General features: G+C 33.3%; 1 protein-coding gene across 2 annotated transcripts; it reads right to left on the bottom strand.

Annotated features, from left to right (window-relative positions):
- Positions 1 to 5,438: 5,438 nt before the first annotated feature.
- LOC130047696 (cerebellin-3-like) lies at positions 5,439 to 10,378 on the bottom strand. 2 transcript variants are annotated; one of them, XR_008796516.1, is made up of 3 exons: positions 10,283 to 10,378; positions 6,101 to 6,296; positions 5,439 to 5,910 (listed from the first exon to the last, which is right to left on the bottom strand). XR_008796516.1 is itself a non-coding variant. In XM_056143086.1 (2 exons), exons 1-2 carry the CDS (start codon positions 6,303 to 6,305, stop codon positions 5,501 to 5,503), a joined length of 615 nt encoding a protein of 204 aa, XP_055999061.1. In that variant the 5' UTR covers positions 6,306 to 6,414; the 3' UTR covers positions 5,439 to 5,500. The 2 variants fall into 2 exon arrangements, 1 of the variants encoding a protein (XP_055999061.1); XM_056143086.1 differs by lacking the exon at positions 10,283 to 10,378 and having other exon boundaries at positions 6,101 to 6,414.
- Positions 10,379 to 11,794: the final 1,416 nt, after the last annotated feature.

Here is an 11,794-nt window from a genome sequence, read left to right as displayed (position 1 = left end):
GATTTTGTAGCATTTCTATTAAACATTTAACAGACTATATATTTTTTTCGTTTAAACTTCAAATCATATAGCCGACGTTATATACATCAATTCAAAATATTGAATGGGCATTCAATGTGTTGTAATTGACAAACTACCGAAGCTGCGAAAAATGATGTACAAAGGTGCAGTATACATGTATCAACCCCACTCGATAATTATCAAAATTATAATAATCAAAGCCAAAAGTTTAATTGGTGCCGTAAACAATTGATGCTCCGTCTGTAAAGAAAAAATTAAATGGTAGTGAAACGGGGAATTCAAACATAACTGCATTTAAGATGGGTAAATTACATCACTCGTTTACTGCGAAAGTAAAGTTAAAAGTAATCGCATTTGCCCAAACCCACGGAAATCGTGCAGCATGCAGAAAGCCATGCTACAGAGAGAAAACTTACGACATCTACCCTTAGGGGTCAAGTGAAAAAAAAACATGCACATCTCTCTCTCTCTCTCTCTCTCTCTCTCTCTCTCTCTCTCTCTCTCTCTCTCACACACACACACACACACACACACACACACACACACACACACACACACACACATATATATATATGTATATATATATATATATATATATATATATATATATTCTATTTCTTTTAATATTTTATACCGGACACTGTGATTTTTTAAAAACACAATTTGGATATATATATATATATATATATATATATATATATATATATATATATATATATATATATACATATATCGGTAAAATATTAAATGAAATATGACAACACATTGTGAAACGTAAGCGCTTTCATTTTTAAAAAATCTTCAGACGTTTTACATTATGAAAACAAATTTCGTTGTTATAACTTTAACAATATAATGACGTCACAATACAGAGGGAGTAATTTGGAGCGTATTATTGTGACGTAATACAAAGACTTTACATTAACCTATTTGTCTACGAGAAAATCATGCAAAATGTGATGGAAGCAAGGTTGTCGGATCAACAACATATTTTGAGTGTAATAAAGTACATCAAAATCAAATACTTTGGCATATTTTTTTCGGGAATGTAGTCATTGGACAGGCATTTGCAGCCATGTTACTATAAATAGCACTTTTGTTCTGACAAAAGGGTAAAATTATGTATATTTTACCCTTTCTATTTAAAAATTCTGACTGGTTAATGATTTTTAAAAAAATTACACAGTTTGTAAAACAACTGGATATACACATTCATATTGTTTAGTGAGACTCTAATATTTTACTTCCGTTTAAGTGCACAAAGGTCACAAATTTGGTACGATTCCAGATTTTGGTAAATTGCATTTTTGTCAGTTTTTAGATTTTAATTGCAAATGAACGGCCAAGAGTCCAAAATAGGATTTTTTAATATTTTACAGACAAGGATTTGATATTCAAGTATTATACACTTTTAAAGTAATTTAAGGGTTACTTTTGCAGCAACATCTATTTCAAAATTGACAATATAACACGATATGAAAAAGTTTGGCACAATGCCAAATTACAGGCTCCATGAAATCTCTATATGGACACTTATGATGTCAAACATGTTTTCTACATAAATGGTTTACATGGAAATATCTTTAAAATTCAATTCTTTTCATAAGTCTTCAGAATTGATTTGCATTTTTGAAAAGATAAAACCCTAATATTTAAGGATTTTTCTTATGTTCAAAGACTGCGCTGTTACTAAAAATAGAAACGACCTATCGATAAATTGACCTCAAATTATAATTATGCCAACCATATGCTCAAATGATATAGGTGATTAGAAATAATATTGATGATCACCATTTCCTTCATCTTTATATATTTGCATGCATTGTTTTCTCGTAGACAAGCTCTTAAGCATAGGTCTAAATGAGCGAATGAAATATTTTTATTTTTCTCTCCTCTCCACTAAATTGTCCGTGAAAAGTTTGTAAAAAGGAAAAACGTTAAAATGTCTATTTCCACACACGACTAAATGTTCACTCAGTTTTATTTTACGGTATTCAGGTACTTGAATGTGTTGCTTATGTACACGAATTCTGTACACGCTCTAAGAGTTGTTCCTGTCTCTCCGATATAGATTTGTCTACACCCATTCGTTACCTTCACCTTGCATATAATAACATATATCAAATTCTTAGAGCCATAAGACATATCCGCATTTATGGTGAATTCCTTTCCGTTTAAATTGAAAGTTTGTCCCTCCTTTATATATGGATAAGTTCCACACCGGGGATCTTTGCATCTGTTGACTCGGAAATCGGATTTTCTATGAAATTTAGATGAACATAGTATTCTACGGAGATGTTTTTTTTTTACTGTTAATGAATTTGTCATTTCGGAGGACATATGTCATCTTTTCATCTGATTTCAGAATATTATTAAGTTGATGAACCACAGGAGTCGTATTAAGGTTTTTTGGGTTATGGGTGGTTACAAATGGTAATATTTTGGAATCTACATGGTTTCGTGGAGGCAGGTTGATAACTTCTCTGTTAGGCGCCTTGGATTTCTTTATTTCATCTTTATTTATGTTTTTAGGGTAATATTGTTTTGTCAAGTAAATTTCAAGTTGATGTAAACATTCTTCTCTTGTGTGTTCATCACTGACTATGGTGCAAATCCTCCTAGCTAGGTTGCACGGAATAGAACGCTTTGTGTGTCTGGGATGAGATGATCCAAAGTGACGATATCGATGCGTATCCATACTCTTGTACAGTTGTAGTATATGTCTGTTGTTAATCTATCATATTGTTTAGTAACCAGTACTTCAAGGAATGGAATACTCGTGGAACTCTGGTCGACCGTGAATTTTATATCTGGATCTATATTATTTAGAATGGTACGAAACTTTGTCAGATATTCATCACTCTAATTCCAAATAATGAAACAGTCATCTAAATATCTTTTCCAGTGACGTTTGGTATTTTCACAAAGTTCTTCGCCGAATGTTTCGTGAATTTGCTCGTACATAAGTACCTCTAAAACCCTGAGCGTTAAGGTAGCGTATGTAGGGGCCATTGTGGTGTCCATGGCGGTACCTTTGATTTGTTGAAAGTGTTTGTCATCAAAATTGAAAGTGTCATTTTTAAAAATTAATTTTGTTGCCTCTATTAAAAATTCTTTAGCAAAACGGCTATCAATTTTTTTCTCTCTGTTTGTCGATCCAGAAACTTGATGCCTGGAGTCCAAGTGTGCTGGTTATGTTCGAATATAAATTTACGACACCCAGAGTAACTAATTTATCATTGATCCCCACATTGTTAGGTAGATGCCGTAAAAAGTCCAGATCATCATGAACCTAGCTTTTGACTTCGCAGCACAAAGGTTTGAGAACAATATCTAAAAGGTTGCTAAGACGTTGAGTCGGCGCTAAAGGTCCTCCTACAATTGGACGGAATGTGAGATCCTCTGGATTTTTTACAGGTGATGTACTCGGAATTTTGAGTTTTTATTGCCTGTTTGATCATTTCCGATTTATGGACTTTCGGTAACCCATAAAAACAAATCTCTGTAAATTCAAAGTTTGTTACCAAATCCTGTTCATTTTCGGTAAGTGACGACGGATATTTGTTTAACAGTTTTTTTTAATGTTTTGTAAGACCTTTATATCTTGGGTTTTGTTAATTGCTGCATAGAATTCCGTATTAGTAAGTGTCTGCTTGATTTGTGTTCTGTAGTAATTTGAATCCATTACGACTACAGCACCACCCTTATCAGCTTCTTTTATAACGATTGTTTATCATTTGAGAAATGTTTTAAAGCATCATCCTCTTCTTTTGTTGAAATATTTTGAATGGCCTTCACACTACTATTTTCATTCAATGGATAATTTTGCAACGTATCACATACTATGTCTAATACGCTGTTACGCCCTTTCTTTGGATTAAAGCTTGATTTATTTTTAACCAAATTTGTTTCATTAGCATGGTCATCATCACTTTCACAATTTTGAAAGAACTCGACCACTCTTAATATCCGTGTATATTCTTTGATATCTCTTTTCATTTCCTGGTGATTACTTTTTGGAGTAGGGGTAAATTTCAAACCTTTTGTTAAAAGTTTTAATTTCACTTTTAGTCTGCACCCTTCTTGATAGATTTATACCTTTTCGATCAATGCGATTTTGACAATTGATTCGATACGCAAGAGCTTGTTCTACGTATGATCAGTTTTTAAATCGAGGCAAGCTACTGACAAACAAGTTGATGGCAAAGGGATTTCAACAGTCTCGATTGAAGTCAGCATTTCGCAAATTCTATGGTCGTCAATTTTACTTTAATAGAAAGGAAAGACCTGTGCTTTTAATTGAAAATGCAGCATAGTTCCACCATTAATTCGTAAAAATAAGAAACATGAAAATAAATATATAGGCTCTTTACTCAAATTCGCAAAAATAAATCGACGCAAAAATATTAAGATTTACGGTATATCTTTACATATTTTCTTCAATGCAAGGTGAAGATAACGAACAGTGATCAATCTCATAACTCCTACAAGCAATACAAAATAGATAGTTCGGCAAACACGGACCCCTGGACACACCAGAGGTGGGATCAGGTGCCTAGGAGGAGTAAGCATCCCCTGTTGACCGGTCACACCCGCCGTGAGCCCCATATCCTGATCAGGTAAACGGAGTTATCCGCAGTCAAAATCAGTGTGCGAAGAACGGCTTAACAATCGGTATGAAACACGTCAGACAGCATTTGACCCAATGCGAGGTTGTATTGACGAACTAGATCGTTATAACGACCATAGAATTTGCGAAATGCTGACTTCAATCGAAACTGTTGAAATCCCTGTACCATCAACTTGTTTGTCAGTAGCTTACCTCGATTTAAAAACTGACTATACCCAGAACAAGCTCTTGCATATCGAATCAGTTGAGATATATAAACACTATATGCAGGTGATAATGGAATATTGCTACATAAATGTGGGAAGTTGACGATGGAGAAGCTGAAATCATCCCGTTTGTCATACAGTTGAGTTGTTAGTTTGCCGTTAATGTCTACTTGCAATAAAATATCTAAGTATGAAGCAGAAGTGGACGACTCTGTGGTGTCCTTTATTTCGAGCTAACAGGGATATATCAAATCGACATATGAATGAAAGCTATCATTGTTAATAGACAGAACGTCATCGATATATCTAAAAGTCGAATTGAAGGTCACCGCGAGAGATTCTTTCTTCTCACGTAGAAGTTTTTGAATAAATTCTGCTTCATATGAATATCAATGCGCAAATGGCAACAACTACGCTGATATTGTTTAGAAGATAACGTGAAGATAATTAGATGGCAATGCTTTAAGAACTTATTTCAAAGGTTATGATAGTAATAGGAAAAATGTTGATGAGGGCTACTCATTTTCAGTGACACATCACTGTTATGTTCGAGATAAAGCAACTGATTAAAACAATTAAACTGATGCTGGTCAGATATTTATTTATCAATTTTCATTTCAGATTCATTATGTAAATGTTTCCTTCATTGTATTAAGAAACCATTGAAGTTGGAATGGGTTGTACCTCCGATATACTGAAACTCTTTTGGCCATGAGTACACCTTGATGCGTACGTTGTCTCCCTTCTTCATGTCAAGAAGAATATTTTCGGAGATTTTAATCCACTTTCCCACCCATGGAGTCCACCAAAATCCAACTTGATAATTGTTATGTAGTATATGTAACCTCAAGTAGTCTGACGTGCTGGAGGGTGTAGGCATACCGATGGTAAGAGTAAAGGAGTAGGTTCCTGCTACAGGGGCGGTAAACACACCAGTCTTGCCGTCGTATCCGTTCCCTTTATTGGTTGTAACTCTTCCAAATTTAAGAAACTTCCCAGACGAAGATTTGAACCTTGAGGATGGTTGAGCCATGAAAGAGACAGGCTTTTTACCTGTATGTTTGAACAACATGATTTAGACCACAAAGTTAAATTTAACAGCATGTTAAAATATCTTAAAACTTAATGCTTGTTTCAAATGGGTGCCCATTAAAAATTACATTTTCATGAAAGTTCATGAAATAAAATCATAGAGCAGGATTTTCTTTTTTTAAAATTGTACATTTATATTGATTAAACAGACCTGGAAGATATGTTTTCAAAGTTGTCAATTCGGTCTCCATTGAAGTAAATCTGTTCTTTATACACTCTTCAAATTCGCTGAGGTGAAGACCACATGAATTGGCAGACTTCGTGCAGATGTTGTAGTTTCTTATTTCATTCTTACACGGACAGTCAGATCGAGACAAGGCAACCATACAAATCAGCAGATAAAGCACCTGTAACATTTTTAGCGTTTCCCTGCAAACTTCAACATGTAAATATTTCGAGTAGCAGTTTGTTTTTATTTATATAGCTTTTATTTTACAAAATGCAAAATTTAACTGACCATGCATGACTCCTGATGAGAATATTTCGTGCCTTAAATTGCAACATTAGATTATAGATTTTGTGATTATTTTATCATTCGATAGACCTGAACACTTTTCTCCTCATAATGTAGGAACACGACCTTGTCAATATGTTGAGTGAGATGTGTGAGAATGAAACACTTACATTATGATTCAGTATGGTTTGAGGAAGGTTAATACGACATAAAATGATATAAGCATAAATTATCAGTGGAAAACATTCCAAATTGGAATTCAGACTAAGGATGATTAGTGTATATCTATATAATGTTTTTTCAAATATTTCAATTTTAAATTACTCTTTTTAAACATAGAAAACCAGGAAATGTTTAGAATGATCAAAATGTCGCGGGAGTGAATCGCTTCCGCATCTGCACATTGACGGAGATCCTAACGACTTGTAGTCCCCCAAAAAGAAGTTGGAGAAGGCTACATTATATATTGCAGCTAATTTAGATACCACATTCATGAAATTTAAATGACTGTCATACACACCTTCAATCAGATTTTTTCCTATTTACAAAAGTCACTATAATGAATGTTGCCATGTTTACAAACTTAAGATTATTTTCCCTGTCCTAAAGTTAGGACGATCGTATAGCGAGGCCTAAGATTTTGCATGGTTTCAAGTAACTGACCTAAAATATACTTCGGACATAGCTTAGCCCTAAGATAGCTTCTTGAACATGCCTGCTGGTTGAAATTTTCACATGTGATTTCAGATTGTATATAAAGCCATTTAATATTGGAGGTATGGATGTTTAAGAGTTCTGAAATTGAAATTCACAGTTTCCGAATTTTTTTCTTCTAAGTTCTGCTTTGAAAAGGGAAATTATTTACAAAATATCCACAAAGTAAGAATAAACAAAATAATTGTTGTTTCAATATTTGGGTCAATTACCTTGAATTGAATGTTAAAAATTCATTATTTCAAAGGACACGACCCTCGTCGTTTTTCTTTTTGCACAGTATGTAACAGAATTCTCAATTTCATAGCATACCCTTTCGTAACATGTCAGACGCGAGTTCATTTCAAACATTCTACTATTGTAAAATTCGATATAAGAAAGACAATCAAGAGGTACCCTATGCTGGTGTATTTGATTTCCTAGCTTTGCAATTCAAGAGGCGGAATATGTCTGCAATAACTAGCAAGTTCATTGTGAGTATTAAACTAATGCTTAAATGTAAACTTTAACATTGAATCACAATCAATCAAAATAAAAGAATGTTAAGCAAAATTTAGTTCAATACACTAATATTATTCAAAATCAAACACATACTGTCATTGGGCCCATGTTTTTCTGAGTCTACCCTGATGAACTTGATACTATATGAATTAGTGTTAACTGCAGTACAGTGTTTCATTTCAGTAGAGGAGCTTATTTACGATTAACATCAATATTAATAACAAGGAATCACAAGCACTGCCGAGCTCCAGTTTTCACAAAGACACACAGGGGTATATGGCAATAAAACAGCGAATTGGACACATATTCTGAAATGCACGACAATCCATGCTCAAGTTCATTTATGATGTTCAGAAAAAGCAACCTAAACTATTCTGACTGCTTATACCGTATTCTATAGGTAAATAATAAATTCTAATTTTGTATATGAATTCTAATGTGTCACATTTCTTATTTATTTATAACATATGGTTTACTCAACAAAATATATGTATCTTAATTTCCATTCATGTGTACATGTATATACCTCGCTTTTATGTTATCATATTCAACATTTTTAGATTTAGCATAATACTAATAATCAGAAGTCTAGGAATAGATGCATGCTGACCACCTCCTACTTCTTTTATGGTGAGGATGTTTAAACTTAAGGTAGGTAAATACTATTAGAAATTTCTGTCAATCAATTTTTTTTCCATTTAAATAACTTTAACAACTCATAAACTAACTAAAAAGCCCATATAAGACATACCTTTGCAGGTTTATTTTTATACTATGTGCTACAGAGCACATATACCCCCAAATGCAAAAGCCAAATTCTAACACAAGAATGCATTATCTCATGTTTTATTTAAAATATGCACCAAAGCACATCATATTAAGCTCTAATATATAAAAACCAATAGCTATTCATTTACTGAGAGAATTTTTAAAGATATTCAATTGAAAACATACACAATTGCTGTTTAATCTGCTCACATCCTTCAGAAAAAAATCACAGAATATCGCAATTTTGAAAAATTCTCAAAATCTAAATTGTTTACATGCCAGTTTTTCTTTAAAAATATTTAGAATTATATCTAAGGTTAAGAAAAAAACATATTTTACCATAATTGACCAGAGATATTCTGCAAAATGGTCTCTTGAATATGTAAACCCCCATTTTTAAATTTAAGTTTTACAATTATTCTTTGCACACTTTGAAAATAGTAAATTGTAACAGCAAATACAGTCTTAAAATCAAGATTAACAGAATATGACAATATATATATATATATATATATATATATATATATATATGTAAAACATACTGAAAATTTTGTCCTACCAGACAATTAGAACACAAGGAGTGGGGGGGGGGTGCACCCCCACCCCTTCCTTTTTCTCACAATTTTTTTGGTGTGTGTGTTATTCTTTTTTTGTTTGGCTATCAATCATATAATACATAAAAATACATACATGCTATCTCATATTTATAGAAAAAATAAATATAGTGTACATATATGTAGATTCTAGCAACTACAGCTCATGTACAAATAATTTTGTTTCTTGAAAGTACTTGTGAAGAAGAGTTCAAATATTCAACAACTTTGTTGATGATTTTCTGAGGATTTATAATTCTGGGTTTCTTTGAACCAAACACACTCCCTAAAATTCAGTGTGAATTCCACTGTGAGGATCACGCCTATGTATGATTTTTAACTTGTTCAGGCTTAGATTGCAAGCTATGAGCCTTTTAAGCCTATGAGCCTTTCAATGTAGATATTACATTGCTTTGTACCATTGGAGCAAGTGAGGACTTCACACTATAATAATTCATGGTAAATATATCTAAGATTCACATTTGAATGCTAAATTTGACTCGTACAGTTCTCGTAAACTACAAACATCAAACAAAGAAGTTATAACTGGAACTTTCTAGTCGGTGTTTAAAATTTAAAACCGGATACGTAAAAGCACGGACTTTCCTTAAGCACAGTGTATGGTGTTTATTGGACAATTTCAAACTCAAACGTGGTACACTTTACAGCAGGATATGTTACACACCATCTGTGCATCTGATATTGATTAAACTAGTCGACTGTTATTTAAAAAACTGTCCTTCAAAAGCAGTGCGTTCGATAGTGCATATTTTGTAAACAAAGCGTTTTCAATAAAGCCCATGTTTTGATCTTGACAAATGTACGGCCTATATCTGACTTCCATATCGCACTCTCCACTAGTTCCACAAGGTTATTGAACGCGAATGTTTTTTTTCTAATTTCATTCTTTTAAACTTTATTTGAGTGGATATTGGATTACATATATCATATTTCTGTCTGTGAATGTTTACACTAAGGTGTTGGCGCGATAAAGAACCACCACCACTACTGTCCCGAGTACCCTAAGTAGTTCACAACGTGTGGTACGTCAACGAAAGCTGGCATTGATTCTACATGAGGGAACACTTATCAAATGGGACTTAAAATACTACACAAACTAGAGTGACTGTTAAACACATCTATCGTTTTGTTTAATGCGACAAATACATTGTTGAGGTCAGTTGTTATTATTGAATGGAATTCGTTTCCATGGGATATGTCATCACTTCAAAACCTATAATTTTTGTAAAAAAAATGTAATGTCAAATGAGAGTATTTGACTGTAAAAGCGTACGTTTATTACCTGCTGTCAGTGTTTACATCATCTATCTTCCGTACATTACATTGTGGCATTGATACGGTGTATTTTCTTTGATGACTAAAAACAAGTAATTCCCCATACTAGTATATGTCTGTCATATGAATAGGCGTGGCTATAAAGTTCACATTCTATAAGTTATTGCATGGTATGGAAGGGTGTGGAAATAATGTCGTAAACAACTTTAAATTTGAAAGTTATTTCAGAGTACACATGGCAAAAAGTCAAATGAAAACCTATCTGATTTTTCGTTTAATAAGCTTCATACAAACCGAAGAATGTATAGAGCATAAACAAAAATTCATCACTTTTCTAAACTCTCCAAATGGGTATCCTTTGAGCCTGAATCTCTTGTTACAAATAGATTTTGTTGTTCTTATTTTCTTGTTACTGCTAGCTTCACTTGGAGTATTCACCTCATCCTATGAATTTTCTGTAGTCTTAAGGTAGAGCGTTCACTCAGCATGCGGAAAGTTGGGTTTTGAATCCCGGCCGAGAAAGACCTAAATGTTAAAACAGGTCGTGACAGTTCCGGTATACACAACAATGCCTAAATCAATGTATAAGAGAGAGAGAGAGAGAGAGAGAGAGAGAGAGAGAGAGAGAGAGAGAGAGAGAGAGAGAGAGAGAGAGGGAGAAACTATAAAAAAAATTAAAGTTTAGGGCGACACATCACTGGGCAATACTACACATTTGCCAATACTATTTATAACTTACGGCAATATGAACCGTCTCTATTCTTTTCAAATATCCCAAATTCATCATACATTCTTAATACAAGAGTTTTCCCTCGAGAATGAGGATATAATCTTTACAATATTGTATTGTTCGGCAGATGTTTGTTGATTGTTGTTGCGACCTATGAAAAATAAAAATAACGTACATCAATCTAAAAGCAATGATATAAAGAATACAAAATTAAGAGTATGACAATAACAGATCCCAGGTCATTTCACTGTCGACCGGTCATATGTGTTATTTCGTGGTTCCTGATCACTCATCGACAAATAATCCATCGACACTGGGTTTTTTTGACAAACCTTCTAATTGACAGTTGGACTCCTCTACAAAACATGACATAGAATCTGACAACTTGTATATAACAACGTGGTACACACTCGTCAACATTCAAATTCTGATACATGTAAGGACACAAAACATATCCAACCCTTTATTTTCAACACGTTGTATATGCCGTCCATATATCAAAGGATGTCTCATTGTTAAAGAAATTGACAATCGTATAAATTCTTTTCTTTCTAACAAGATCTTTTTTTTTGAAGGTGACTGACTGCGTAGAAGCAATATCATTAAGTATTTCAGTGTGGGACTCAAAAGAAGGTTTACAAAATTCTGAGTATGAGGACGAGACACTCCAACAATACCGGGAAGATTCAGAACATTGTGCAATGATCTATAAATATTATTATTTTTTTTATTTGAATTATGTGCATGACTTTCGAAAATAACTCACTTCATTATCCACAGGATTGGGTG

This window comes from Ostrea edulis, chromosome 7 (genome assembly GCF_947568905.1).
Source record: "Ostrea edulis chromosome 7, xbOstEdul1.1, whole genome shotgun sequence".
Lineage (NCBI taxonomy): Eukaryota > Metazoa > Mollusca > Bivalvia > Ostreida > Ostreidae > Ostrea > Ostrea edulis.
This window is presented reverse-complemented; position numbering and strand designations above follow the sequence as displayed.